The 26823-nt window shown below is 43.7% G+C and overlaps 1 protein-coding gene across 1 annotated transcript in view; it reads left to right on the forward strand.

The window, feature by feature from the left end:
* Positions 1 to 356: 356 nt before the first annotated feature.
* The window catches only part of ANXA6 (annexin A6), a 38870-nt gene continuing 12403 nt past the window's right edge, over positions 357 to 26823 (forward strand). The window contains exons 1-16 of the mRNA XM_083603978.1: positions 357 to 558; positions 6929 to 6984; positions 13438 to 13528; positions 13753 to 13847; positions 14391 to 14504; positions 14717 to 14807; positions 15360 to 15439; positions 15521 to 15577; positions 16561 to 16654; positions 17936 to 18031; positions 18600 to 18658; positions 19579 to 19701; positions 20746 to 20804; positions 21930 to 22008; positions 23171 to 23252; positions 24422 to 24516. Of these exons, the coding sequence (XP_083460104.1) occupies positions 6967 to 6984; positions 13438 to 13528; positions 13753 to 13847; positions 14391 to 14504; positions 14717 to 14807; positions 15360 to 15439; positions 15521 to 15577; positions 16561 to 16654; positions 17936 to 18031; positions 18600 to 18658; positions 19579 to 19701; positions 20746 to 20804; positions 21930 to 22008; positions 23171 to 23252; positions 24422 to 24516 (1233 nt within the window). The 5' untranslated portion in view covers positions 357 to 558; positions 6929 to 6966. The remainder of the gene's footprint in view (positions 559 to 6928; positions 6985 to 13437; positions 13529 to 13752; positions 13848 to 14390; positions 14505 to 14716; positions 14808 to 15359; positions 15440 to 15520; positions 15578 to 16560; positions 16655 to 17935; positions 18032 to 18599; positions 18659 to 19578; positions 19702 to 20745; positions 20805 to 21929; positions 22009 to 23170; positions 23253 to 24421; positions 24517 to 26823) is intronic.

A 26823-nucleotide genomic window follows, 5' to 3' on the forward strand; every position in this document is an offset into this window, starting at 1 on the left:
GACCTTCTGATCGGCAAATCCTAGGCTCTGTCGTTTAACCCACAGCGCGACCTCATCCTATACACGTTTACTTAGGAGTAAATCTGATCGTGCGCCAGAATATATTCCCACGTAAATGCGCATAAACCTGAGCCTTAAGCAACTCCCTCCTCTGCCTCTCTTTGCTAAACACCCAAGCCAAGGTGATCCAGCCGCTACCGTCTGGCAGGATAGAGATGCAAGCTGAAACGACGCCCCATTTGGGGAGTCCCCCCTTCCCACCACCCTGCGGCGCCTGCGTCAGCCAAGGTCCTCCTCTGCAGCCGGCGTCGCTCCGTCGCCCACCTGAGGAGGCGGCCAGGGCGGGCGAGAGGGAGGGAGGCAGCCCGGGACTGGGCGGCTCCGGAGCGCGTGACGTCGCTACTCGAGCGGAGCCGAGGCGAGGGAAAGGAAACAGCTGCGGCGCTTCGAGGTCAGCGTTTCCTCCGGCGTCTCGAGTGCCCCGCGGCCTGGCTGCGCACCGACGGAGGCGCTTCTTCCTAACGGTTCTAGCAAAAGAGGTCTCCCGGTGCCCGTGAAGTAAGTTAATAACGGGGGGCAAGAAACGGGGGCAGCCCTAGCTTGCTGGGAAAGGGGAGCGGGGTGAGGTGAGGTGGGGGAGATGGAAGGAATACATTAGCATCCCTCCAAGATCCCGTCAGAATGGTGTGGTGCTGCGTTTCGTTGCCCGTTTATTTATTTTATATAATTTTTATTAATTTACCATTTAATAATATACAATCACATCATTATGATTCACTTTACCGCTCATAGACCTCCTTCCCTCCCGCCTCGTGGCTTTCAAAATTAACCTTTATATCATTGCATTGTCTACGTTTTCCAATTCTAGTTGCACTCATTACAAAATGCCTCAAAGTTTAAATAAATATAAAAAAGGAGAATATTTCTCACGACAAGTCTTCAGTCAACCCTGCTAGGGATGTTAATTGCTTTAAAATAATCTTTCAAATATCGTATAAATTCACACCAGTCCTTTTGATCCTGCTGGTTTCGGATTTTTCCCGTCAGCTTCGCTAGCTCTGCAAAGACCATCATTTTCAACGGCTTCTCTTCTTTCGTTGCTACTTCTTGTTCTTTCCATTTTGGGGCTAAAAGGATTCTTGCCGCTGTTGTTGCATACATAAACAGTCCCTTGGTATCTCTTCACTCACTTTCGTTGCCCGTTTAAAGCCAGACTTTCTCTCTCTTAAGAAGCATGGCTTTCTGCTTTGCAATGCAAGCCCTCAGGAGCCGCATAATACAAGCTCCTCACTAGCTAGGAAACTTGCCTTGAGTTTTCAATGACTTGGCTCTTTGTAGAAGCCGGTGGGTGTGGCCCGGGCAGATCCAGTTTGGGCAAACTGCCTGATCTATTTGAGTCAAAGAGGTTCAGTTTCTACTTTTGCTGGGGTGAAACTGCAGCCCCATCTCTTTAGGCTGCTTTGGCACTCGATGGCGTCTTTGTTCTAAAAGGACTTGTCTTTTGTGCACAACGTTTGTTCCATTTTTAGCTAAATTCCCCATCTTGTCTTCATTTGCTTTGCAATCGTGGAGAAGAAAAAAATGGGCCAACTGAAAACCTAGTGCCTTTTCCCACCTAGCTTTTCTATCTCAGTTTCTAGCACTGCCCCAAATACTAGTCTTGGATTGAGCTGCAGTGGTGGTCTTGTCTGTCTGCATGGGCGTAGCCAGGATTGGGGGGGCAGGCTTTGGGGGGGGCAGAACCTCATATTTGTATTGATTCTGATGGATTTAGAGGGGCAGATGTCCCCTGCCTCCCTGGCTATGCCCATGTCTATCTGTCTACAGTCTTTGCACAGCAGTAGATGCAGCGTAGGAGCAGAAGTTGAGCACCACGCTAAAGCTGTATTCATAACGCTAATCCATATTTGTAAGGCGAAATGCTATTAGGAATGTTGGCGCTATGGACCCAGAGAGTGAAAATGGTAGCAAATCAATAATGTAAGAATCTTTTTTCCAAAGTAACCCACTCCCCCCAAAACACATGTTGGCATAAAATGTTAGGCATATGTTTAAAGTTTAAACTGTTACCGATTTTCCTGTGGGGAGGGAGGTATTTCTGCTTTTCTTAATTCATAAAATATGAGTAAAGTTTTATATATGATTCCTGTCTTGATGAGAAGTTGCAGGAGTCTAGAATACTGCTATTTTGATGCTCTGTTTACTTACATTTGAAAATCATGTCCTTATGATTCAGGACAAGCAGGGCTGGGTCCAAGAGCATATAAAAGATTGGGGCTTTTTCTTTTTTTGGTGTGGGCAGTGACCATTTTTGTAACTTCTGATCTAATTTTAATAGAACATATGTATTATCCTGAACAAAAATAGGATTGGAGAGCTAAGGCTTAAATAGTCACGAGTCGTTTCTCAAAAATCATGTGAGCACAAACTGTAGCATTTAAAATATTTTGCTTTTAGTCTGTTTCGTGTATTGATTTTAAGTCTTCTTCAACCCTGAAGGCAATTGCACAATGGAGTAAGCCCTGTGGATCTTACTTCTACATAAACATGTGTGGGATTCTGCTGTTTTTGAGAACCTAAGTATTTCTATTATGTTGGCAACTGGGGTCTTAAAGGAAGGCCCTTGACACATGTAAGATGTGTGCTACAGCTATGAGATCTACCCAGCCTTGTAAAAGCCCTTATTACCTTCGGACTGGGTGGGGCTTGCCTGTGCCATTTTGTTTCAGAAATGCCTTTTAGGCTGCTGTTCTATGCTCCTATCTAGGAATAAACCCCATTGAACTCAGTGAGGCTTTTTTCTGAATAGATGTTTTCAGATTCTGCTATAGGCTATTCGTTTAAATTGGGAATGAAATGTTTCTGATGCAGGCTACAGTGTGAGTGTTAGTGCTTAATAACTGTCTTCACAGCATACTGCCTACAGTGTTTAAAAATAGCCCTCAGCTCATTCTGTTTTGGATTCTTGGAGCAGGAAAATATATACCTGAAAATGCAGATTTCTAGCTGTTGTGAGGAAAGGTTGTCGAGTGAGCAAGCTGCCTTTATGTCTAACCCACCAGGCACACTCTTTCAAGAGTGGAGAAGGCAAGGCAGTTTTTAAGAAGCCACTAAAGAAGAGAACAGGCTACCTTGCAGCTTCCTCAAGAGATTCTAACAGTTCTCAGAATGTTAACAGGCTATTTGTTCATTCTGTTTTTTCCATTCAGAGACATGGATGCATTGCAATCTCATTCATTCGCTCTAGTAAATCATTTGTCATGGGGTGTTTTCAAAATGTTTTTCTTTTAAGCTCCTACAAAATAAAGGCCTTCCCTAACCTTTTACCAGATTCAGGTTTGCCAGCGATGACCATTCCTGGGCAGAGGGATCCATCCATTGGTAACCTTAATATTAGGTTACTGTAATTCTCTCTTCCTGGAGTTGCCCTTACAGCTGGTCCAGAAGCTTCATCTACTACAGAATGCTGTAGTGCTTCTGCTAACTGGAACATTTTATAATGCACATGCAATAAGGCTGAAATGCTAGGCCTGAAGAGCAGTTTTCAGGGATGGCATATAGGCCCCATTTTTGCATGAATGGAATTTCTTCTTACCCACCACCCTTAGATGTGTTGCTGAACTAAACATTTGCTGCTTGTTGTACTCTCTTTCACCACTTTTCCATTCAATAGCGTGTGTTTGCTTTTAGGCAACTGAAGTCCGCTGGTTGTAAATGCCTTTGTCTGTTTGTTCTTTAAAAGCTATTGTCATGGAGACAAAATGACACCATCATCAGAGATGGGGGGAAAACCTTGCAGTTCTTTGGAAACCTAGCACTGCACAAACTTGGGGGGTTGGTACTGGTGTGCCCTTCTTATTTTGAGTCGGTACAAAATGTCTGGGCTAAGAACTGTGTACCCATCACTTGTTCTTTCCAGAGTCAAATGAAGTAGAGTTATTAGTCATCAAAGTATGCTTGCCACCCTTCACTCCTGTCATTATTCTGTGCATTTTTGTCTGAATGTATGCGATCTCCCTCTGCTCCCTTGGCCCCAGGATGGAGGGGGGAAATCTCATTTTCATGGCAGGGTGAAAGCAAACTTTCAATCTGGAGACTTTATACACGGTGCACTCAAATTTTGCATACACCGGATGTGAGCTCCTTGGCTACTGGGACAGGAAATGGGGCAGGCTTCATGCACACCACAATGTTAAGATTTTTTTTTTTAAAGCAATCCATCAGTGTATAAATTTTGCCAAATAAGCATTACTGTCATAACCACAACGTTCTAAGATTCTACTAAGAGCAATAGGACTGTGTCCTCTTAACTTTTAGAAACACTGAGGTGCAGAATGGCTATTGATCCAGGCTAAAGTATTGCATGGATATGCCCCTCCCACAGGCATTTCTCCTTAGCCATGGATGTGTGTGTCAGTTGCTGCCGTTCATGATCTTGTCTTGGTTGCTTTCTGTTCGTCTACCCTGGGCCCCTCCCCAGGCCACATCCTCTTTGAGTACTTTTGTGTGGCTGCAATGTGTCCTTGAACTGTGACACAGTGCCTCTTGCCTGCCTGAAGCAAGGCAGTGTGGTATGTGTGCTTGTGTAGAAACCTCTGCCTTCTTCATTGCTGCTCGGATGTAACCTATGATAAAAAGTGATGGTTGCATCCATTTGTTCCCTCAGGTTGAAAAGCTTCCCCACCTCATATCTAGCCTCAGAACCATCAGCGTTCCCAATGCGTTCCCCTTCACACTGATTTTTGTTCAATATATTCCAGCTTTTGTAGGGTCTGCGAGGACAAATGATGAAGTGTTAGTACCACTGATCATGTACAAATCTCTATGTATGTAGCCTTCAACTAGGGATAAGTTGAAACAGCATCCCTGGCTTTGTGGCTGTGTTTCCAAAGCTGCAAAGAGGCAGGTTACCTTTTCATAGTCCTTCATAGTGGGGCCTGTGAACAAGGCAAAGGATTTGTTCAACTTACTGTAAGCAGAGACCACACTCTTGCTTGGCACTATTCTCCTGCCCCAGCCCCTTCCCCTCCAGCTGTGTGATGCAGCAGCAAAGAGAAGGCAGGTTATATTGTCCTCACTCTGATTTTAATGTGATGCAAAATATACCCAATGTTAGTGTTATCTGGGCCTTCAAGGGAGGGTCATTCTGTAACAGACGTGTTACTTGGCTCTTTCCCATGTCTCCAATTTATGTGGCGATGGGATGCAGATGGGAAACAAACTCCCCACCCCCCAACACATCAGGAATATATGGATACAGGGGTTCTATATGAGACTACTGGCAGCTGCCACATTCTACGCTAGCTGCAACTTCTGTGCTATCTTCTAGGGCAGCTTCATGGAGAGCCCACTGCAGGGGGCAGGCGGTTACTGCTGTGACCAGCCGGTCTTTGCACCATACCAGTCCCACCACCACCCTACCCCTCTCCTTCCTTGTAAGCAGCTGGGAAACGAGTGCAGTGGCTCCGCCCCATGCAGCAAACTGCTTCTGAGGACATGGTGTCACCACCCAGAGCCCATATATAATGGCAGGTGTTCTTCCCATTATATATGCAAGTCAGAGATCTGTGACCGATCTCGGTCTCCTTGTTATGTACCTGTACGATTTACGCCATGGGTAGGCAAACTACGGTCCGGGGACCGGATCCAGCCCAATTGCCTTCTAAATCCAATCCGCGGACGGTCCGGGAATCATCATGTTTTTACATGAGTAGAATGTGTCCTTTTATTTAATATGCATCTTGGGTTATTTGTGGGGCATAGGAATTTGTTCTTTTTTTATTCAAAATATAGTCCTACCCCCCCAAGGTCTGAGGGACAGTGGACCGGACCCCTGCTGAAAAATTGCTGACCCCTGATTTACGCTGTGGTGTGTGCATATCTTACTGCATGCCCAAATTATGTGTTTGTATGTAAGAAATATTTCGAAAGCACATATTAAAACATAATGCCCAAAGCAGCCCTGGGCTCCTTTATCTTGCTTTAGGTACTCAGTAGCATGCTTCCCGAATACTAAAGGGTTACTTTCTTACTGGAACTCAGCCCAGTAGACAGACCGCAGTGCAGAGATGAGATGTCTGCAAGGAGCTCGCGTACATTTTTACTAGCTGGAATGCCTCCACTCATTGGCGATCTGGACTGCGCTCACAATCTTTTAATGTGGGCCTTCCTCCCTCCCTCCGCCGTCAAAGTCGTGGCTGAGAGCTGTGATGTTCACCAAGCCCAGCCCAAGGATGATCTTGCAGGGAAACTGGTGGGTGGTGCTGTAGGGGCCAGTTTCTGATGTACCATAAAGTTCAATATATCTCCCTCCCCAAAAGGGTGAGTTTTACATAGGAGCATCCCCTGAGGATGGTTCAGTGTTGGAGCACACCTTTTGCATGCAGAAGCCCCAGATTCCACCCCTGATATCTTCAGTATGGCACATTTAAGTGAAAGCACATTTAAGTGAGTTTAGACTTTTCCTAGAAGATGTACTGCCCTTTTATGTTAAATTATATATATATATATATATATATATATATATTGTATTATAGAGCAATTAGAATATTTATTTTGTACCACAGTTTTGTTCATCGTGGTTTATTGTTAATACTGGTGTGAGGAGTTGCCCCTGCATGCAGAGCTACTGAATAAATCTCTTTTCTTCGACTGAGAAGTCTCTGGAGTCATTTCTTCCCCCTGAGGTCCTGGGGTCGAGGGACAGCTGAACAGCCGGACCCTTTTAACTAAGGCTTCACTGGGAGGCAGAAAGGTATTCCTAGAGACCTGCTCTCAGTATAGTTGGAGTTGGGTGGACCAAGCAGCTGCTTGTGTTTCCCGTGCGGAGTATTCTGAAGTTTAGGTCCATTGGGGTAATAAAATTAAAGGATTTTTTTTTTGCTGGCATCCACATGGTTAATATATCTCCTTTTCTTCTGTTATGCAGCATCCGCCACCTCTTCTGTTAACACTGATCCAGAAGTCATGTCAAGCAGCGGAAAGGTAAGGCATTTTCAGTTCCTGCTCAATTAAGATACTTCAGGTTGGTGACAACCACCATACTGACAATTTTGCCTTGGTGTGATAACCTAGGTGGGCATCTCTTGTTTCTAATCTTGCAACACCCTGCTAGTGAGGGAAGGTCACTCAGGCTTTTGATATCAGGAGTGAAGGAACGAATCTTTCCCCTTGCAGCTGTGGTTTTTTTTCGGAGAATACGATCTTGAGCACAGTTTACATTCTTTCCTCCTGCAGCCAGCGTTGGAGCTAAACAAAAAGCAGATGTATACTAAACTCCAAAAATGAAATCTCTACAGTGCAGAGTAGGATGAGTGAGCTGGGGGGAATAGAAAATGAAGCAGAATAGGGGGGAAGAGAGGAGCGCTGTTCGTTCAGTCAATAAAAGTAGATGTAGTTCAGATTTCTAGAGGCTTCCATAGCAGATGTGTTAGGGCCCTCCAGATGTTTTTGGCCTACAACTCCCATGATCCCTAGCTAGCAGGACCAGTGGTCAGGGATGGTGGGAACTGTAGTCTCAAAACATCTGGAGGGCTGAGGTTGAGGAAGCCTGTGTTAGGGGATATTTGGCCTCAAGGGCATCTTAATTGAGGGACTGAGTTGAGGCCTTGTTCTGAGTGCACCGCTTTAGGTGTTTGCTGTGTTTAGCGGTTTGCTGTGGGGGCAGCTGAGAGAGGCAGTAGGGCTGCAAAAGGAGAAGCAGCGAGGGAGTTCATTAATTGGGCTACTCGTTACAAGTGCTGTTTCAAATAAGGAGCTGGGAACCGCCTTCAGCATTGTGAACAGAATCAGTCCAAAATTTAAAAAGTTGAAAAAAGAGAGGGGGTTGCCACGTTAAATAAACCTGAAGTGAAATCTTCCTTGAAACATTGCCTGAGATGTGTGGGAGCTGCTTTTGCCTGGGTGGCTGCTGGAGTAATGATTAAACAACCTGGACACAGGAGTGAGGCTGCCAATGACCTGACTGGGTTGCACATGATTGGGTCACTTAAATATTATGCAAGCAACAAGGATGCTGCTTCCAGAAAGCTGGCACCTGCATGACTAGGATGGCATTTAAAGATCTCCTGAGTTGTGAAATCAGTAAGTGCCAGACATCTGTGTGTGAAATCAGTCTAAATGTAATACTACTTAACTGACTTTCTCTTGGTACTGTACTTAATAATTTTTTTTGTCATGCAGAGGATATTGGTCAGGGTAGATGGGCCAGTGGGTATTGCTGGATGATGTGGCCAGGCTCTTTTTCACACATGCTTTGGTTCTGAGTCTAAATGAACACTCTCACCATAAAAAGGATGCCAGCAGTTGTGAATTTCTCTTCTTTTCGTGTGGGCATAATTTGAAAGACTCCAATGGTTTAATGTGTTCTGAGACAGTTCATTCTACGTTGCATCATCATAGTGGCATGCCTTCTGGGGGGAAATAGAAGAACAAGTGCTTTGTACCATTTGTACACGTGGAACAGTTGAGGTTTGAATGTCTCTTAATGTGATGGATTATTACAGTTTATTAAATGTATTTAACTGGGCTACACCAGCAGCAATATGTAGCTTACCAGTTGGCAGTGAAAGGACATCAGTGAGCTGGGCAGGGTGAGTGAGGACACTATATGGATTCTGCACCTTGGAAAGCATGCCTTGGGCTGAACCTGGCATTGACAAGGGAAAGAAGGCTTCAGCTGTACCACCCATCATCTAAAGGGCAATAGAGCCTAAGCCTACTAGATTGGGTCACTGGGCTGATGGTAGTTGTAGTCCAAAGCAGCTGGAGAGCATCAGGTAGTCAAAGGCTGGCCCATGCTTTAAAAAGGGGCTGTGAGCTGTGGGTTTTAGAAACAGCAAAACCTTGCATAAACCTACTTTCTAGAGATGAAAGTGATATTAGTGTATACACCACTAGCAGTGAATCTTCGTTTATCTCTCTGGAAAAAACTGCAGCCTAAGCTTAGTCAGGTGCAAGTGTAGTCTGAGATAATTGAATGGACCTTCAAAATCCTTTCTGGTACTCTGCAACAATGGGTTCCTGTGCATTTCCATCTCTGGCCCATTGTCATATGTTTCTTGATGGCATTTTTTAAATAAATAAAAAATACCATGTTGCTTCATTCTATAGATGGCCGTGTTTCTGCTATGTTAGTTAATTGACACACAGGGTGACAAGCTGCAAAAAAAGCACCCTGGCACTTCATATGTTTAGAACCCAGAAGCTGCCATGCAGGAGAAACTCCCCACAGGCAGAAAATCATTCTGACAGCACACAGTGGGCATCCCCCCAACTTTCCTCTGATGCACTTTGAATAGCTCTGGGACCCTGCTAAATATTTCAGGGAGTCTTAGAGGAAATCCCCCAGGGCAGGTGCCAATGGAAGCCTCACACAGCTGCTGCTTTTGGCACACCTTCCAGGGGGCAATTCTTGTCATGCAGTCTTTTTTGTTGCCTAACGCTCTTTCCAAAGATGGAAACAAAAAGACATTTGCAGGCCGAAAGTTAACGACCCTTTAAAGATATATGGCAATTTCAGAAACGGGAAATGCTTAAAGTTGGTGGAATAGTGGGCATTGGCTCCATATGTGGACAGCCATGCAGATTGTGCAGTCAGCGCTTGCCCACCACTTCCTTGATCAACGATATGGATCAGCAAGGACAAAGGGAACTATGGACTGTGGAACTCAGTTGGTAGATGCACCCTGAACCACTAGCATCTACTAGTTTGTTTGTCTGGTGTTCTTTGGTTAAGTAACTTACAACCAAAACATAACTTTCAAGAGGACTTGCTTAAGATATTATCTGCTTTCATAAGCATGAGGGTTGATTACGCTTCATAAATGCACATACTAGTTTTCATTCTGAGATCTGAGTGCATGGCAAGGGAGATGCTGCATAGTAATACAGTTTATATCCTTGAAAATCAGTTCTTGGGGCATGCTGCTGCTGAAACATGAAAACAGGTAATGGACCTCCCAAAGATGCATACCAACCTTTGTTCCAATACTTCAAACTTGTAGCTGGAGGTATTTTTCTTTTTTCCTCCCCATACCAAGCTGGTATTATAACATAATTGGGTTCTGAATGTTTGGGGTTTGTGTTGCTGGTTTTTTGTAATTCTGTTGAATAATGAAACGTTGGAATGAAATTTGTTAAAGCACAGCTGAATGCTAAACAAAAGGCCTAACTTTGTGGCCAAAAAAGAGGGGGCATCTGTCAGCAGTAGAATAATAGTGCCTAAGAACTTAACACAGTCTCTTTTCTACGGCAGGTGATGTTTAAAAAAAAACACCATACGAATGGCACAAGGAGGACATTCTGTACTCAAGTTACGGGAATCTGTGTTGATCTTATGACAAGCACAGATGCACTTTGGGGAGTCTTATCCGTTTCTAAAAATGCATGAAAATGGAACGCCAAAACTATAAGACTTGGAAGCTGCTTCTTAGGTCATGCAGATTCTGTTTCCTGAGAATCTGTTTATTCCAGATGCTTTCCCAATCAATTTCTAGTGCAACAAATGTGCTGTTACACATTTGTTGTCACATGCCTTTTCTTAAAGCTGGACTATTAGGCATGTTGTGCTTTCCTAGCAGCTGGGAAAATGTGTCTTATCCCATCTCAACCTTGAGCAGGAGCAAAAAAGGCCTTCTTTGTACAGATTTATTTATTATATTTATATACCAGTTTTATCTCCCAAGGATCTCTAGATGGTGTACATGTGGTTCTCCTCTCCATTTCATTCTCACAACAACCCTGTGAGGTAGGTTAGGCTAAGAGATGGTGACTGGCCCAAGGTCACTAAACGAACTTCATGACTGAGTGGGGGTTTGAACCCTGCTCTCCCAAGTCTTAGTCCCAACCGTCTCCCCTTGGAGTTGCACCTGTCCCCTTTGTTGTTGAAGACATTTCTGTGTACCCAGATCTTTTCAGTTCGAAAGGGCAGTGTTTTAGCTTCGTATTGGTTTTTACTTATTGATGCAGTTTAGCTGTTATGCTTTGTAACAGGCTCTGGGCTCTGTTGGAGGAAGTGTGATCCACTTATCGTAGGCTTATGTGGTTTCCCTACATGCAAGTGACTTTTGCGGAAGTAATGCTTTTCACTTTTTGTACAGCTAGTCCAGAAATCTGGCACAGTTCACAGAGCTAGTGTAATGTAATAAGACTGCGTGTTGCACTTGGACCCTGGGGGCAATATTTCCAATTCCCAGTTTGAGGGTGAGGCAGTTATTTACGGATTTGTTCAGGGACATATCGCATGACACATGCGACTCTGGAAACTCTCAAGGGTGGGTTTTCCTTTTCCTTTTTGCACTTCCTGGTGATCCCTACATGATTGAAATCCTCCAGGTCTGTGTTTTTCAAGCAGTGGGCCAGGACCTACCAGGACCACTTCTTGCCCAGTGCCTCCTCACTTGCCTGCCATGCCAGCACCAGAAACTCCTTGCAGTGGTGTTCAGGACCAGAGAGGTTACAGGGGGAATGAGGGCAAAGAGTCAGGGGGGTAGTAAAGGAAATTAAGGTGAGGGAAAAGGTGGTGGTTAAAATAATAAACTGGGAATAGAAAGGAAGTAGATAAGCGAGGGACACCGCTATAGGAGGAAGTGAATGTATAGGGTGAAGGAAACTGGTGGTTGCAGGGAAAATAAGGAACCAGTTCAGTGTGAAAGGAGAATGGGAAATGAGTGAAAAAAACTTGGAAAGGGATGTGGAACTGGGAAGCTTTCTTCACTTAGCACTTCCGGATCAGCAAAATCTGCCTAAATAAAGAGGGTGATTCACAAAATCTGCACAGCAAATGTCTGTACTTTGCTTGAGGAAAACTGAGCTGTGCAACTCCTTGCCGGAAGGAAAGCCCTCTGGCAAATAAATTTGGCCATTTCCAAAGTTGGTTTAGCTATCAGTAGAAACTGATGTTGATAATTGTGCGTGGATTGTGCCAAATTGCCTCCATCTGCTGCCATTTTGTCACTGGGGGTCCTCAGTAATTTCCAGCTGTTTCTAGTGGGTCTGGGGGGTGGGAAGTCTTGAGAATCCCTGAGCTAGATGTGAATAGAGTTAGCCAAGGTTTTTCCCTCTGAACAACCAGTTGGGTATGTGTGTGGGAGATGCTGGGAAGATGACATCTATCATTCTCACATCTTGTTACATGAGAGCATTCTCCCAACCCTCTCCAGAAAGAGGAATAATTGTGAAGTGATGTGTCATAAGTCCTGGAATCTCAGGACAGATATTTCAGAAGGTTCTTCCAGAGAGATTAGTGTGGGATGGGCAGCAGTGCCTCAGCTCCTTGTGCATTGATACTTCTAGAGGGGTGGATGTGCAAGTAGGGAACTGTCATTGTGAGACCAAGTTGGCAATATGAATTGAAGAGCAGAATTCTGGGCAGAGCAGCGCCTCTATTAATAACTTCAAGGGCTCTGGCCATCTGTCAGGAAGCCAGACTGACTCATCGGTGTGGGGGAAGGGATAAGAAGAAGCTGATTTCAGGAATTGCCTGTGCAGTTAAGATATTCAGATCTCTTAAGCTTTCTTCAAAATCTAGGGGCCCATTTCCCACCATTATTTTCTTCCCCGCATGAGAAGCTCTGAACCTGTGACTCATGAAGTAGCATGGGAATTCCCATGGATGTGGCAGTTGCAGCCATGGAAACCAGTGCTAGGTCCATAAACCTTTTTTTACAGGCTTCCCCATCTGATTCCATACATATATGAGGCCAAACACTGGCCACAGCACCACATGTGAAAAGGAAAGTAACTGTGTTGCATGCAGCCAAAATAGTTTTGTAGGAAGGATTTTAAGTCTTTGTCTAGTGGGGTACGTTGAAAGATGATGCACAACTTTCTGACTGTGGGAGGCGATAGTCTTCTCCCAAAACTACCTGAGCACCATGATCAGAGATGGGGAAGGCTTGTTTGGCCTTGAGCTTCTGGCATCCTTCCTTTCAGTCCTTGTGATGGAACGTCAAATGCTCAAGGGCAGGGTTCTGCCACTGACTTCCATTGCGGTTTTATTTATGCGTTGAACAGTCTAAATACCTCTGCCTCAACATCAAATCTACTTTGCAAAGGTTAACCCTGACAGGTGTTACCAGATGTAGTCTTGCCATACATTTTGGTTCCCAGATTTCCAAAAGTGTGGAGGCAAACACCGTAGTTCCAAAATGCCTACCTAGGTCTGGCCTTGGCAGCTTAAAGAATATCTGTTGGCTCACGCCAGCTAAGCCACCTTGGCTGACCTGTGCTCTGATGCAACTTGAAACCTGGCTGCTTCGGAGTCTGTATTGTTCTGTTCTGAGCTGTGGTGAAATCCTTCAGGGGGAAGTGTGGAGCAACTGCTGGACATGCCCTCCCACGTGCCACCATTGTATACATTCTGCACATGGCATATTGTTTCCTTATCGGGCCACCTAATTGGTAACGGCCTCGTTGTCTTTTTCTCTTTGTTTCTAGGCTGGGAGATACAGGGGTTCAGTGAAGGATTATCCAGATTTTGATGCCAACCAGGATGCTGAGGCCCTCTATAATGCTATGAAGGGATTTGGTATGTGTCCTGCAACAGTTGTCTTCTGCACACTTGAATTTAAAATTACTGTGACCTTAACAGGATTTTGGCTTCATTTTTCCTATATTTTCTGTGGTCCCTATTTTTATCTGGAGTCGCGTCAGGGGGAAAAGTCAGGGTATAAATAAATATATAATAGTTTCAAATAGGACCTGTATAGCTTTACTGTTTTAGGCATGACTCATCCTCTTCGTCTTCCGCAGGCAGTGACAAGGAAGCCATACTTGAACTAATAACATCCAGAAGCAATAAGCAAAGACATGAAATCTGCCAGGCATACAAGGCTCTTTATGGCAAGGTAAGTTTGAGAAGGGATTGTTCTGTTTTGCAAGCTACTACCACATGCAAGTTTCATCTCGGCTGGGGAGATTAATGAAAAATCTCTTTAACTTTTGGGGAACGCAGTTAGTGGATACCTTTCAGATGTGATCCATAGATTCTAAAATTGGACACAGCATGGGGCAGTTCAAAGGAAGCAGCCTAAAATATATCATTGGCTACAACCCTGTGTACATGAGGACAATGTTGGTTATAGTTGGAGCAGAACCATTGAAATTGATGGACTTAACTAACTTAGGTCCATTAGTTTCAGTGGGTCTTCTCTGAGTACAACTTGGTTGGCTACAAGCCATAGTTTCCTGTTGCCGCTCTGTCCACAAGGGTGTTAATCTAGCAAAATAAGTAGACCTGGCTCTGACAATAACCTTGAACTCTGAACCTTGAAATTTCTTGTTAGACAACAGGGCCATTCTGACCAATGAGACATCTTCTAACAAAGTGAACCCAGGAAGCAATCTCGTTTTCTCTCTTTCCTCCTCTGTCTTTTCTGCCATTTTATTAGGACCTGATTGCAGACCTGAAGTATGAACTCACTGGGAAATTTGAACGGCTGATTGTGGGCCTAATGAGGCCCTTGGAATACTTTGATGCCAAAGAAATAAAAGATGCTCTCAAGGTAAAGGGGGAGTGAGGGTTAGGGTTTGCCATTGCTTTTGGGGCACATGACTGCACTGGCCTTCTTTTCACTGTGCTTTTCGATATCATTTTTCCATTGGTGAGTACATTCAGCTCACACTGATCTGCAGAGATGGTTATTTGGGTTATTTCATATTCTTGGGTTGCAGTGTGCTGCATTTCATACGGCTGACTTGTTTTCCTTACTCTCAGGGTATTGGGACTGATGAGAAGTGCCTCATTGAGATCCTGGCTTCTAGGACCAATCAGCAGATACGTGCTCTAGTGGAGGCCTACAAGGATGGTGAGTATAGAGGGCAGGGGCTGTGACACTTCCCTGGATTTTCAGCAGACTCCAGCTAATATTAAAGATACCTGTGATGAAGCAGAGAGTAAACTATTGAACACAGTGGGACTTGCTTCTGAGCAAGCATGCATAGGATTGTGAATGTATCATATAATTGGCACATAAAATAAAATGAGTTTCTTCCTCCATCTTTGTTTATAAGGATTTATACCTTTTATAAACACTTCCCTGCTTTGGGCAAGTCCTGCTTTGGGCTGCTTACCTCTTCTGCCTGAGTCTCGTTACAACTTAGGATAATTTTGTTTTAAAAATTCCAATAGAGTTAAAAAATGTAAGTGCTCAAACTCCCAGCCACATGAACATAGGAGTCTCATTTCAACCCTGCATCCAACTTCCATTGCCTTGCTTTATTCTCCTCAATATATCCCACTTCTCTAGACCCTTATTTTTTGACCCCATTTTTCCCCTCTAGTCCTACTGCTAATGAATGCCTTTCTGCCATGGGTTTTGATAACTCATCGCTCTCTTTTTTTTTTAACATTCCCATAGCATATGAGAGGGACCTGGAGGAAGATGTTGTAGCAGACACCTCTGGACACTTCAAGAAGATGCTTGTCGTCCTCCTTCAGGTATGTTGGCCCCTGCACTCAGTATTGTCCCTTCAAATGGTTTGCAGTACTAATGGGTTCAATTCCTTGTCCTTTCTACAGGGCACCCGAGAAGAAGATGATGTTGTAAGTGAAGACTTAGTGCAGCAAGATGCCCAGGTTGGTGCACTTTACATGATAACTTGCCCAATTAATGATGATCCAAAGAATGAACTTTGCTTCATCTTGGTAGAAATCTAGATTTAGGGGAAATAGGTATACTTGGAAATCTGGCCCATATATTGCCCAGGTGATTCTTGCAGGTTTTGATATGAGTTCTCTCTGCGTGCACACACCCAATGCATCAGTAATATAGACCTAAAAACAGACACCCCTGGGATGACATCTCCTAGCCTGAGAGGTTCAGATCTGAACAGTGCATTTTCTCCACCTATCTGGTATCTGCAGTCAACGATTTCATGCTTTTCTGAGCCAATTGGAGAACTCATCATTTCCTGGATTGATGTCTTGTTTATGAATCCAAAGTAGAGTCTCTGGTTCTAAAATACTGCATCTATTGAAATCAAACTGTTGAACCACCGAAAGCAGTCAGCTCTGCTTTCAAATACTTTGTAAGACTTCTGTACATACTTGTTGGGATGTAGGTATTATGAAAGCTCCTGTTTAGAAATTACTGGTGTTTATGGTACTTTTATATAAAAGATAAATATCCCCAGCAACTTGAACCACAGAGTGGTGGTTTCCTTGTAAGTATTGTAAGTTATGTGATCAGAACTAAGATTGCAAATCTCCTGCTAAACATATTTCTCAAGTCTTTAGTAGTAAATAATACAATTTGATTTTTGTTTTGTTAAAGACTGAATAGCATCCCAGTATGTCCTAATGCATCTAGTTGAAAGTAAGACCCAGTGATGATGTCCTATTATTACTTGGTTTGCTGATTGCATAAGTCTGATAGATTTTGCTTACTGTTTTTGAGAATTCACCAATAGTTTCCTCTTGAGTTGCATGCATCATTATTCTAAGAGAAATTCCTGTAGAGTTTCAAAGTTAACTGGACTTTTTTATACTTGCCTCTTCATGTTGATCCCTGTTTTTAAGCTGCTGCTGTTGTGTTTGTGTGTGTTTGTGCTTTCTAAAAGAATCTGTTGGACGCTGGGGAAGCAAAATGGGGCACAGATGAAGCCGAATTCATTTACATTCTTGGAAGCCGAAGCAAGCAACATCTTCGGCTGGGTGAGCTTGAGCACTGCATTCAAATACTAGGTTACAAAACCACATCTTACACTTCTTTTTAGCCAGTTATCACATGTCTTCGCAGAGTGCATACCAGTTAAGACCCAGCCACACTTTTGCTTGTCCCATGTCCAGGTCCAAGTGGTTTTCCGCTTGTCTCATATTTTCTAGGCACGAGTCTGAGCAGTTTTGCCCTTGCCCCTCCACTTTCCCTGGGAAAACCCACTCTTTAGTGATAAACTGGCACAGACATCAATCCGGAGAAAACCTGATTGACATTTGCTCTGATTGAGAGTGGTTTTCCCCAGGTTGGGGGATGGCAGGACAAGGGCAAGTCTGGATGAGCCCTTAATTATGATGGACAGGAGTCCATAAACTTGCCCTCTAGTGGCTGAATTATATAACTGATGAGGCCTTATAGGGGTTCTGCCAGAGTTGTTCTTTGCAATTTTGTTATAATGCTACCTTGGCTCCTAAGAACACTTTTTGCTGTTGGATGAATTATTTGGTTAGGGGAGAAGTTCAGTGCTGAGCAGAAAACTCAATAAGGCGACCCCTAAATGTGACCATCTTTGCAGGTAACAATGACAGGTACCTTGACTTAATGAGCCATAATGTGCTCGTGCAGTCAGTTCCCTCTTTATGCAAGTGGGTAAACAAATCAGGAAAAGAGCTTAAGAGTTACATCTGAACCTGAGTTTGTGGCTTGTTTCTGCCTAACAAACCAGGATTTGTAAACAAACAACAAACCTCGTTTTAAGGCTGGCTGTTGATCCTGGCTTGTTGGGGGAAAAACATGTTAAAGGGCAACAAACCACAACTCCCTCTTCAGATGCAACTTTAAGCTAACAACAAACCATAATTTTAAATTCTGACATAATGCTAAGCTATCCCCTTCCTGACTTGTTTCCCTGCTTACACAAATGAGATAAGCGAGGGAGCAATTAGGCTGCATGCACCAGCACAGTATAATTTAGTAAGCCACCCTAGGACAAGCCCTGCTGGATCTTGTGGTGGCCAACCAGATGTCTATGGGAAGCCAAGGTTCTTGGATTATTATTTCCTGCAAATGCAGCCGTTGTGGTTTAAATGCCACATTCAAACAAATCCAAAGTTTAATTTGAAAACTATTGTCATTGGAATACTTGTAAATGTTTTTAAGGCATGGCAGTTCAGTGGCATTGACTGTTGGTTGACCTAGAGTGCAGCCTTCTTTGGGCACAGCAGTGAACCAGAGGTTGGTGTGTGCGAGACTATCCCTCTCCTATGCTTTGCTTTCAGTCTTTGATGAGTATCTGAAGATCTCTGGCAAGCCCATTGAAGTGAGCATCCGGGGAGAGCTGTCTGGAGACTTTGAAAAACTGATGTTAGCTGTAGGTAAGTGGGTCAGATCTTGTTATTTGAAGTGGTGTGGCAGACTAGAAGTGACTCTGAAGGTCAGACCCTTTCAGCCTAAATCTGTGGGGCAATTCAAAATTAAAGATGTCAAGGTCTTTGCTAACCCAGTTGATGTTGGGTGTGCTTTAACAGAAGGCAGACTCCTAAATTTTCTTTAGCTCTGAACTTCAGTTCTGGATTAGGCACATGACTTGATTTAAGGGATGGGACTTTTCAGTATGTAAGGTGTGCAGGAAGGGTGAGAGGCAGAACTGATCTTGTCAGCATGGAATGGTAAAGAGTGTTGGGGAGCAGAACAGAGAAGAGGTAGGGATGGAACGAAGTTTCCAATACGAGGGTCTGGCTGACTTGCTGGAACCTGGAACAGGAGCAATCTACACAGCATAATTGTCTTACAGGTTGTGTTCTCTGAATATTCAAAAGCATTTTTACTTTTGTGTCTTGGCCCGGGTTTTGAAGGGCTAAGGAAGCGATCGCATTTTGCTAGCCAGCAGGCAGGGAGCATGAGCCTCTAGTTAACACTCTCTCTTGATTCTTCTTTCCACAGTGAAGAATATCCGGAGTACAGCAGAGTATTTTGCAGACAGGCTCTTCAAAGCCATGAAGGTGAGAGGCATTCCAGGAGCCTTGGACAGTGGATTTCTCCCCCTCTTGAATTCTTTGTGATCATCTACATGTTGCACTGTACTTGTTATAGATGTTGTGTTAAATATATTACTGCATTTAACTGGTCTTGTTGTTTTTGTTCTAAAAACAGCTTGTCAGTATTGAGACTATGGAGGACAAGGGCTTAGTCCTTTCTCTGCCACTTTGGTCCTGGCTTAAATTCCCACCTATCTAACTTGCATTTAGCCTCTGGAGATAACTGTCCATTGACAGTAGTCCCCCCCCCCCCAATTTCCCCTCTACTCTAATGATATTTGAGTAATATGGATTTCAGAGAGCTTTCACTACAAACATACAGCATTTCTAGAATTAGCCTTTCATCTCCAGTGTCCTTGATAATGGGGAACACTTTTTGGTGATACAGGCTTTCTTAGTACTCTGTAAAACCCTTATAGAGGCATAGGGGGTAGAATCAACCCACTTCCTACAAAATGGCTGGGAGAGAGAAAGCTCACTCCCCACCATGGGCCATTGGAGCAACAGCTGTTCTGATACCCACCTTCATTGTCAGCATTACCAGGGATTGTTCTCAGGCTGTCAAAGGGCAGCCATCAAAGTCCAAAGGGTCCAGAACTGTATGACAGCTCCACTTCAGGGAAGACACAGCTTGACCCAAAAGAGGTCCAAGTACCTTCAAAGTGCTTAGGCCTCCGCATTTGGGCTTTGTTCAAAGCAGATTCATTCATTCATTCATTCATTGGATCACATTCCTCAAAAAAGAGCCCAGGGCAATGTACATCAGACAAAAAAGCAAAAGATGGTGGAACAGTGCTTGCATTCATTAATGTTTCTAAGCAAACCCTGATTTCCACCCACCTCCACTTTGGGATATTTTGTGTGACTCTTTTTGATCTATTCAGGGCTTAGGAACGAGGGACAACACGTTGATTCGGATCATGGTGTCACGCAGTGAGATTGACATGTTGGACATCCGGGAGATATTCCGGACTAAATACGAGAAGTCACTGCATCACATGATTGAGGTAAATACCGGATTGCAGCTGGTCTACAATGGAGAGATGAGGGGAGGAGGAAATCCTTCCTTCTGCTCCATAACGGAATTTCCCTGCTCCATCTCTCATACCTCACATTATGCTTCGGAAAGATAATCACCATAGAAAGGCTTGGATAGCCTTAGAGCATGTAGGGACAGACTTCAGAATTGTGGGATCTGCTTTGTGGTTTTTTCACTGGAATCTTGAGACCCACCAGTGGAGTCAGGTGTAGAAATAGAAGGGAGGTTGGAATGAAAACTCTGAGAAAAGGGCAAGAGCTCCCTGGACTAAAGGTGGGATATAAATGTAATAGTAAATAAAATAAAATTCAGGAGCAGGGTGCCTCAATGTAAGTACATGATCAAGCCAGGAATTTGTTTTCTGTACTAGGGCGGACCTTGTAATCATTCACACAACAGTTCATTCCTAGTTTTTCCCCAAGCTTCATTTCAGTAGCACTTAAAAAAATTGGGGGTTGTTAACAAATTTTGGGAGTGAGAAACACTTGCCAATCTACTGCAAATCACTCAGCAATGTGCCAGTAGATGAAGAACTGCCTCCTGCCCACCCATACCTTAGAGAGTTGCTTGAGCTAACCTTTACTTTCTGAGAAGCCTATTTGATGTTTTTGGCATTCATTTGCCCTTTTCTATAAGAATCCACCTCATGACTAAAGGATTTGGGGGTTTTCTTTCATTTTCTAAACAAAATTCTAGTTCAAGAAACACTGAAATGGAAGAAAACTTGGGTCCTGTTTCCAGGCTTCCCACAGGCATCTAGTTGGCCTTTGGTCTGCGTGTTGTAACATATTTGCTTCTGGGGACAGAACAAAGAGTTCCCATAACCCTCTGTCTTAAGCTGCAGTTTTGAATCTCATGCTCTTTGCTGTGGGTATGGGAGAATTACCAAACACTTTAGGCCACCTTAACTGGGAATTTTTTGTCTTGTGGATGGTTTGTCCATAACAGTTGATACTTTGAGTGCTTGTGTGTATGTGCATTTCAAACCGACCATCTTTTATTGCCTTTGCAGAGTGACACATCTGGTGAATACAAAAAAGCGCTTCTGAAGCTGTGTGGGGGAGATGATGAGTAAGCTCTACTACTAGTTAAACATTGCTCTGTGACTTTTATTTCTCTTAACAAGGCTAGTCAGTAGCTGTTTTACTGTCTGAGTGGGGTACCAGCCCCTGATGAGTTAAAACAATAGTCTTGGAAATCCACCCTAGTTTATCATGCTGCTAAACTTTATGTTTACCACAGACCTACAAAGACAGGGAGGAGTTTTCCATTGGCAAAGATGCTCAAGTTCTGTTTTTGAAAATACTACTCAAGTATTAGTTTAAAAATGTATCGGACACTAGAATAATTTCCTCTTCAATTTCTATGGGGAAAACCATGTATTTCTTAGCTGGAAGCATTTTAAAAAGTTGACCACCATGCAGATTCCTTTGAATACAAGTAAAGCTCTTTAAGAAAAAACTTAGGGAGAGAAGGTATATATATTTATTTGACAGTGACCTCCTGACAATGTTGAAAGGCATATTTTCAAACTGGGATAGGAAAGAACCTTTTCATCGTACACTAAGTTTCTCATACAGCAGGGCTCCCAAGGGTTTTTCAGTCTCATTTTGGTAAGCCTGTGAGAGTCTGTATCTGGGATGGGCAACTTCAGCATCCCTGAGGATCATTCTTTCCTTTCCTTCCTGGTCAAAGTGTACTGATGGTCATTGTTAAATGTGCCTCTCCTCCATCCATAGAATCATGGAATTGTAGAGTTGGAAGGGACCTCGGGGGTCATCTAGTCCAACCCCCTGCAATGCAGGAATCTCAACTAAATCCCATAAGCCAGGTGGCCATCCAACCTCTGCCTAAAAACTTTCAAGGAAGGAGAGTCCACCACCTCTCTTGGGAGTCTGTGCCACTGTCAACAGCTCTTACTATCCGAAAGTTCTTCCTGATGTTCCCACACTAGTGGCCCAGCACCACAATAAAGCTGGTACCATCCTGCGTAGGGATATGGCAATGGACGCAATTGGGTATTGCCAGGGCATTCCATTTAAAATGCAAAGAAGAAGTGTAACCACACCTTTTCTTCCGTCCCAGTGGGGTGAGTGGGTGAGAATGGCACCAGCTGACTAATTCAAGGCCTACATAGTATGTTCATGTGTCTCCATGAAGTTCATAGACCTTGTATCCTATCCCCTCCCTTTTCAGTGCTGCAGGTGAGTTCTTCCCTGAAGCTGCACAGGTGGCGTATCAGATGTGGGAGCTTAGTGCAAGGGCCAAAATAGAGGTCAGAACCTGCTCCTCCCCTTTTCTGCCTGCCCTTTGCTGGCTCGAAACCACAGCTGCTTCACTCTGCGTGCTGCTGACTCCTTTCTGCTAGGCCTCTTGGTTAACCTTCCTGTTCAGTGCGCTGCCACTATAACCAAACACCTCCTTAAAACATGCATTTTTAACAGATATGGCTTCATGGCAACTTTCCTCCTTACTCCTGGTCTTGTGAATGTCTATGAATTGACTCCCTTGAGATTCTGGTTGCTTCCCAATAGATGCTGGCATGAAATAGCTCTCTACTAATATACTGGTATGATTAAAGGGAGGGGGGACAGCCTGATGAGGTTGCTTTGTGTTAGGTGCCTACTGTATCATTACCCTGATGTGCATCAGTGCAGTCTCAGGACTGCAAGTACAATGCTAAAAGGTAGAGAAACATCCCTTATGCATGCTACCTTAAGCTAATGGAGCTGAACTTGAAGGAATCAATCCACTGTGCCTCTTAACAACATCTGGCTATAAGCAGACTCTGCTTTTTTATGGAGTATTCAAGATACTGAGTTACCTACTAATCTCTTTCAAAGGGTGAATTCGCACATCACATGTTTCATGTGATAGTTACAGATATCACTTTATTAACTAAGCCTGTAGCCGTCGCAGATTATTTTCCCCTCATGTTATACAGTTGCTTAACGCCAAGAAGCAACTCAAGAGGTAGCGATAACCTGTGGCAATTGCCATAACTGGAACAGACTGTATGAACTCACCTTACTTCCCCTGCATGTGAAAGAGGGAACCATGTTCTCAGTTCATAGAAAAGCCACCAGGCTGTCCTACTAGGAAATGGCGACCTGAATGAGGACATCCTCTCCCACCCACTAACTTTGGAAAATGCATGGGGATGAAAAGTGTCTAGATGCTGTCTCTTTTCTTTTTTATTATTTTTTACACCTTCTTTCTCTGGAAAGCAGTAGCCCTTTTTAGGAGATTCTTTTTTGCCATTACTTCGACGCTTTCCCCCCGGCTTGGCTATTTTTCTTTTAATAAACAAGAGGATTGTTAACTTCCCAGCTTGCTCTATCCCGGATAACTGCTTTGCCCTTAACTTTCTGCTGGTTCCCCCTTTCCCTTCAGTAGGCATGGTTTTAATCAAAACTTCTGTTTCTGTTTTTCTGTAGCTGAAAGGAACCATTTATCCAGCTGCAGATTTCAATGCTGATGGTGATGCAAAAGTACTAAGGAAAGCCATGAAAGGTTTTGGTATGTAAGGCTTTGCAAAGGAGTTTTGCCATTCATGCACTGTGAGGAAAATCAGTCTCCTGTATCCTGTGCAAGGCTTGCAGGATAGGGGGAAATTCAGAGGGTCTTAAAAGCCCACATTTCTTCACTGAGATCTGTCCTACCTGAAGCACTTTTTAAACGTGTTTTAAGCACTTTTTAAAACACCGGCCTTCTCCAACAAATTACCCTCCAGATGTTATTGGACTACAACTCCCAGCAGTCCAAGCCAACATTGTCAAGAGGGGTGATGGGCATTATAACCTCTGAAAGGCACCAAGTTGGGAAGGGCTGTTCTACAAGATACATCTCCAGAGCAACTCCCTTCGAGACTGGAGAGGAGACTTCTTACCTCCTTTCGCTCACTGCTCTGTGATGAAATGAAATATCTAGTGGATTGTGTTATCATTTCAGTGATTCCCATTATAGTTTGATGGACCAATTCTCTGGTGAGAGATGCTAAATATATATATGTATGGCCTTTCTTATGTATTTGGTAAACAACCCCTCTCTTAGACAATTCCAAGGGATGGTCTTGACGTTCTATGGCATCCCTTAATTTTGGCTGTGTGGTCTATTTTTTATATGGAAAAGAAAATAATGCCTCCTGCAGCATTGAGTTGTCCATCATTGGAGGCAATTTACTTTAAGCATCCTCCACATGGTATCTAGGAGCCACTACATCTACAAGATGTAGTGTAGGGGCTGTTAAGAAGAAATCTCTGTGCTCTTGTGTATCTTGGTTCAGCCTAAACAGAGTGAGACCGAAGTTTACTGCCTATAGTTCCTTTGGTTTGTTGTGCAGGGTCATTTGGGCATCCAATTTTTTACAGTTTGCAAAATAGCAGAGGGAATGGTACAAGCAAATTCACATATTTGTAGAAAGCTGGAAAATATTGGCCTTTTCTCTCTCCCCCCCCCCCCGAAAAGATGTTTGCTCTTGCCAGTGAATGAATAGCAAAATCTCAGCTTGGTGTATGCTCATTTGAACAGTTTCCCTCCCCTTGATTGGTATCAGTGGGACTGTGTCAGTTGGTATCTCCCCAGGATAAAATGTGGGAGTCAAGTATAAATACTATTTCTAAACAGAGTCAAGTCTCATGAGTTGTCAAAAACTGGATGACTCATAGTTTATTTATGTTGGGTTTCAGGCACTGATGAAGATGCTATCATTGAGGTTGTCACACAGCGGAGTAACACCCAGAGGCAAGAAATCATACAAGCATACAAGTCTCATTATGGCCGGGTAATTAGAGCATTATCTCTATTTTACTATTGTTCTTCCCAGTATGTCTTTCCACCACCACCATTTATTTGTACTTACCTTTCATCTGCTGCTGTCTCCTCCAATGTCCATAGATGTGTCATTAAAAAATAAATAAATCCCTTTTTAAAAGCAGGAATTTGGCATTATTATAATCTATGGAAGAAATTCAACTCTTCTAATCATTGTATCTGCACATGCATATTGGCTTGCCAGATGAAATGATTCCCCTCTCTTCACCCTTGTGCTGTTCTAGGGTTTCTTCTGACCCACCAAAGAACCAGCTGAGGGGGGCATGTGGGGCAAAGAGAGGAGGGAAAGCCCATTGCACAAGCAGAAGTCCTTTCAGAAGGTTTCCATTAATAGGATTCGTTAGGTGAATCTCACCTGTTATTTTATTTCTGAACCACCCTTCTTCCCATAGGATTCCAGCAAATTAAAGCACATCACAAAAATGGATTGAGTGGTATTTAGCTAAGTTTTATGCAGAGTAAACTCGTTGGAATTAATGGACCTAACATGGTCATGTTAATTTCAGCAGGTCTGATCTGCCTAAAACTTAGTTCAATATCACCCATCATCTTTCTGTTGCTTGCTTATATTCCACTTTTAAGTCAAAAGCCCCACCCCAAGCAGCTGACTCTTTTAATTACTTGTAACTAGACAAGATGGTAGAAAATCCAGAAACTGAATTCCAATGTTTGCTTGTTTAAAAAAGAAAAGGCAATGGATAGAATAACTGTATGTGTGTTTATGGGGTTGTGGATCAAGGGCAAAGTACTTGGAGAGGGTGGAGGGTTTTTATCCTTTCCAGCCTTTGCTGTTTTCCCAGTGAAAATCCCTCTGAACCTTCTCTTTGCCATGTGTAGAGCAAAGCATAGAATTATGTGTCTTATGTAGGACAATTTGGACTATTAGCTTGGGAAAACAATGCAGGGAGAGAGGGGTTAAACCCGTTTTCCTTTCCCATTGTCATGTTGTTTAGTCGTTTAGTCGTATCCGACTCTTCGTGACCCCATGGACCAGAGCACGCCAGGCACTTCTGTCTTCCACTGCCTCCCGCAGTTTGGTCAGGCTCATGTTTGTAGCTTCGAGAACATTGTCCAACCATCTCGTCCTCTGTCGTCCCCTTCTCCTTGTGCCCTCCATCTTTCCCAACATCAGGGTCTTTTCCAGGGAGTCTTCTCTTCTCATGAGGTTGCCAAAGTATTGGAGCCTCAGCTTCACGATCTGTCCTTCCAGTGAGCACTCAGGGCCGATTTCCTTAAGAATGGAGAGGTTTGATCTTCTTGCAGTCCATGGGACTCTCAGGAGTCTCCTCCAGCACCATAATTCAAAAGCATCAATTCTTCGGCGATCACCCTTCTTGATGGTCCAGCTCTCACTTCCATACATCACTACTGGGAAAACCATGGCTTTAACTATACAGACCTTTGTTGGCAAGGTGATGTCTCTGCTTTTTAAGATGCTGCCTAGGTTTGCCATCGCCTTTCTCCCAAGGAGCAGGCGTCTTTTAATTTCGTGACTGCTGTCACCATCTGCAGTGATCATGGAGCCCAAGAAAGTAAAATCTCTCACTGCCTCCATTTCTTCCCCTTCTATTTGCCAGGAGGTGATGGGACCAGTGGCCATGATCTTCGTTTTTTTGATGTTGAGCTTCAGACCATATTTTGCGCTCTCCTCTTTCACCCTCATTAAAAGGTTCTTTAATTCCTCCTCACTTTCTGCCATCAAGGTTGTGTCATCTGCATATCTGAGGTTGTTGATATTTCTTCCGGCGATCTTAATTCCGGCTTGGGATTCATCCAGTCCAGCCTTTCGCATGATGAATTCTGCATATAAGTTAAATAACCAGGGAGACAATATACAGCCTTGCCGTACTCCTTTCCCAGTTTTGAACCAATCAGTTGTTCCATATCCAGTTCTAACTGTAGCTTCTTGTCCCACATAGAGATTTCTCAGGAGACAGATGAGGTGATCAGGTACTCCCATTTCTTTAAGAACTTGCCATAGTTTGCTGTGGTCGACACAGTCAAAGGCTTTTGCATAGTCAATGAAGCAGAAGTAGATGTCTTTCTGGAACTCTCTAGCTTTCTCCATAATCCAGCGCATGTTTGCAATTTGGTCTCTGGTTCCTCTGCCCCTTCGAAATCCAGCTTGCACTTCTGGGAGTTCTCGGTCCACATACTGCTTAAGCCTGCCTTGTAGAATTTTAAGCATAACCTTGCTAGCATGTGAAATGAGTGCAATTGTGCGGTAGTTGAAGCATTCTTTGGCACTGCCCTTCTT

This window comes from Podarcis filfolensis (genome assembly GCF_964270895.1).
Source record: "Podarcis filfolensis genome assembly, chromosome: 2".
Taxonomy (NCBI): Eukaryota; Metazoa; Chordata; class Lepidosauria; order Squamata; family Lacertidae; genus Podarcis; species Podarcis filfolensis.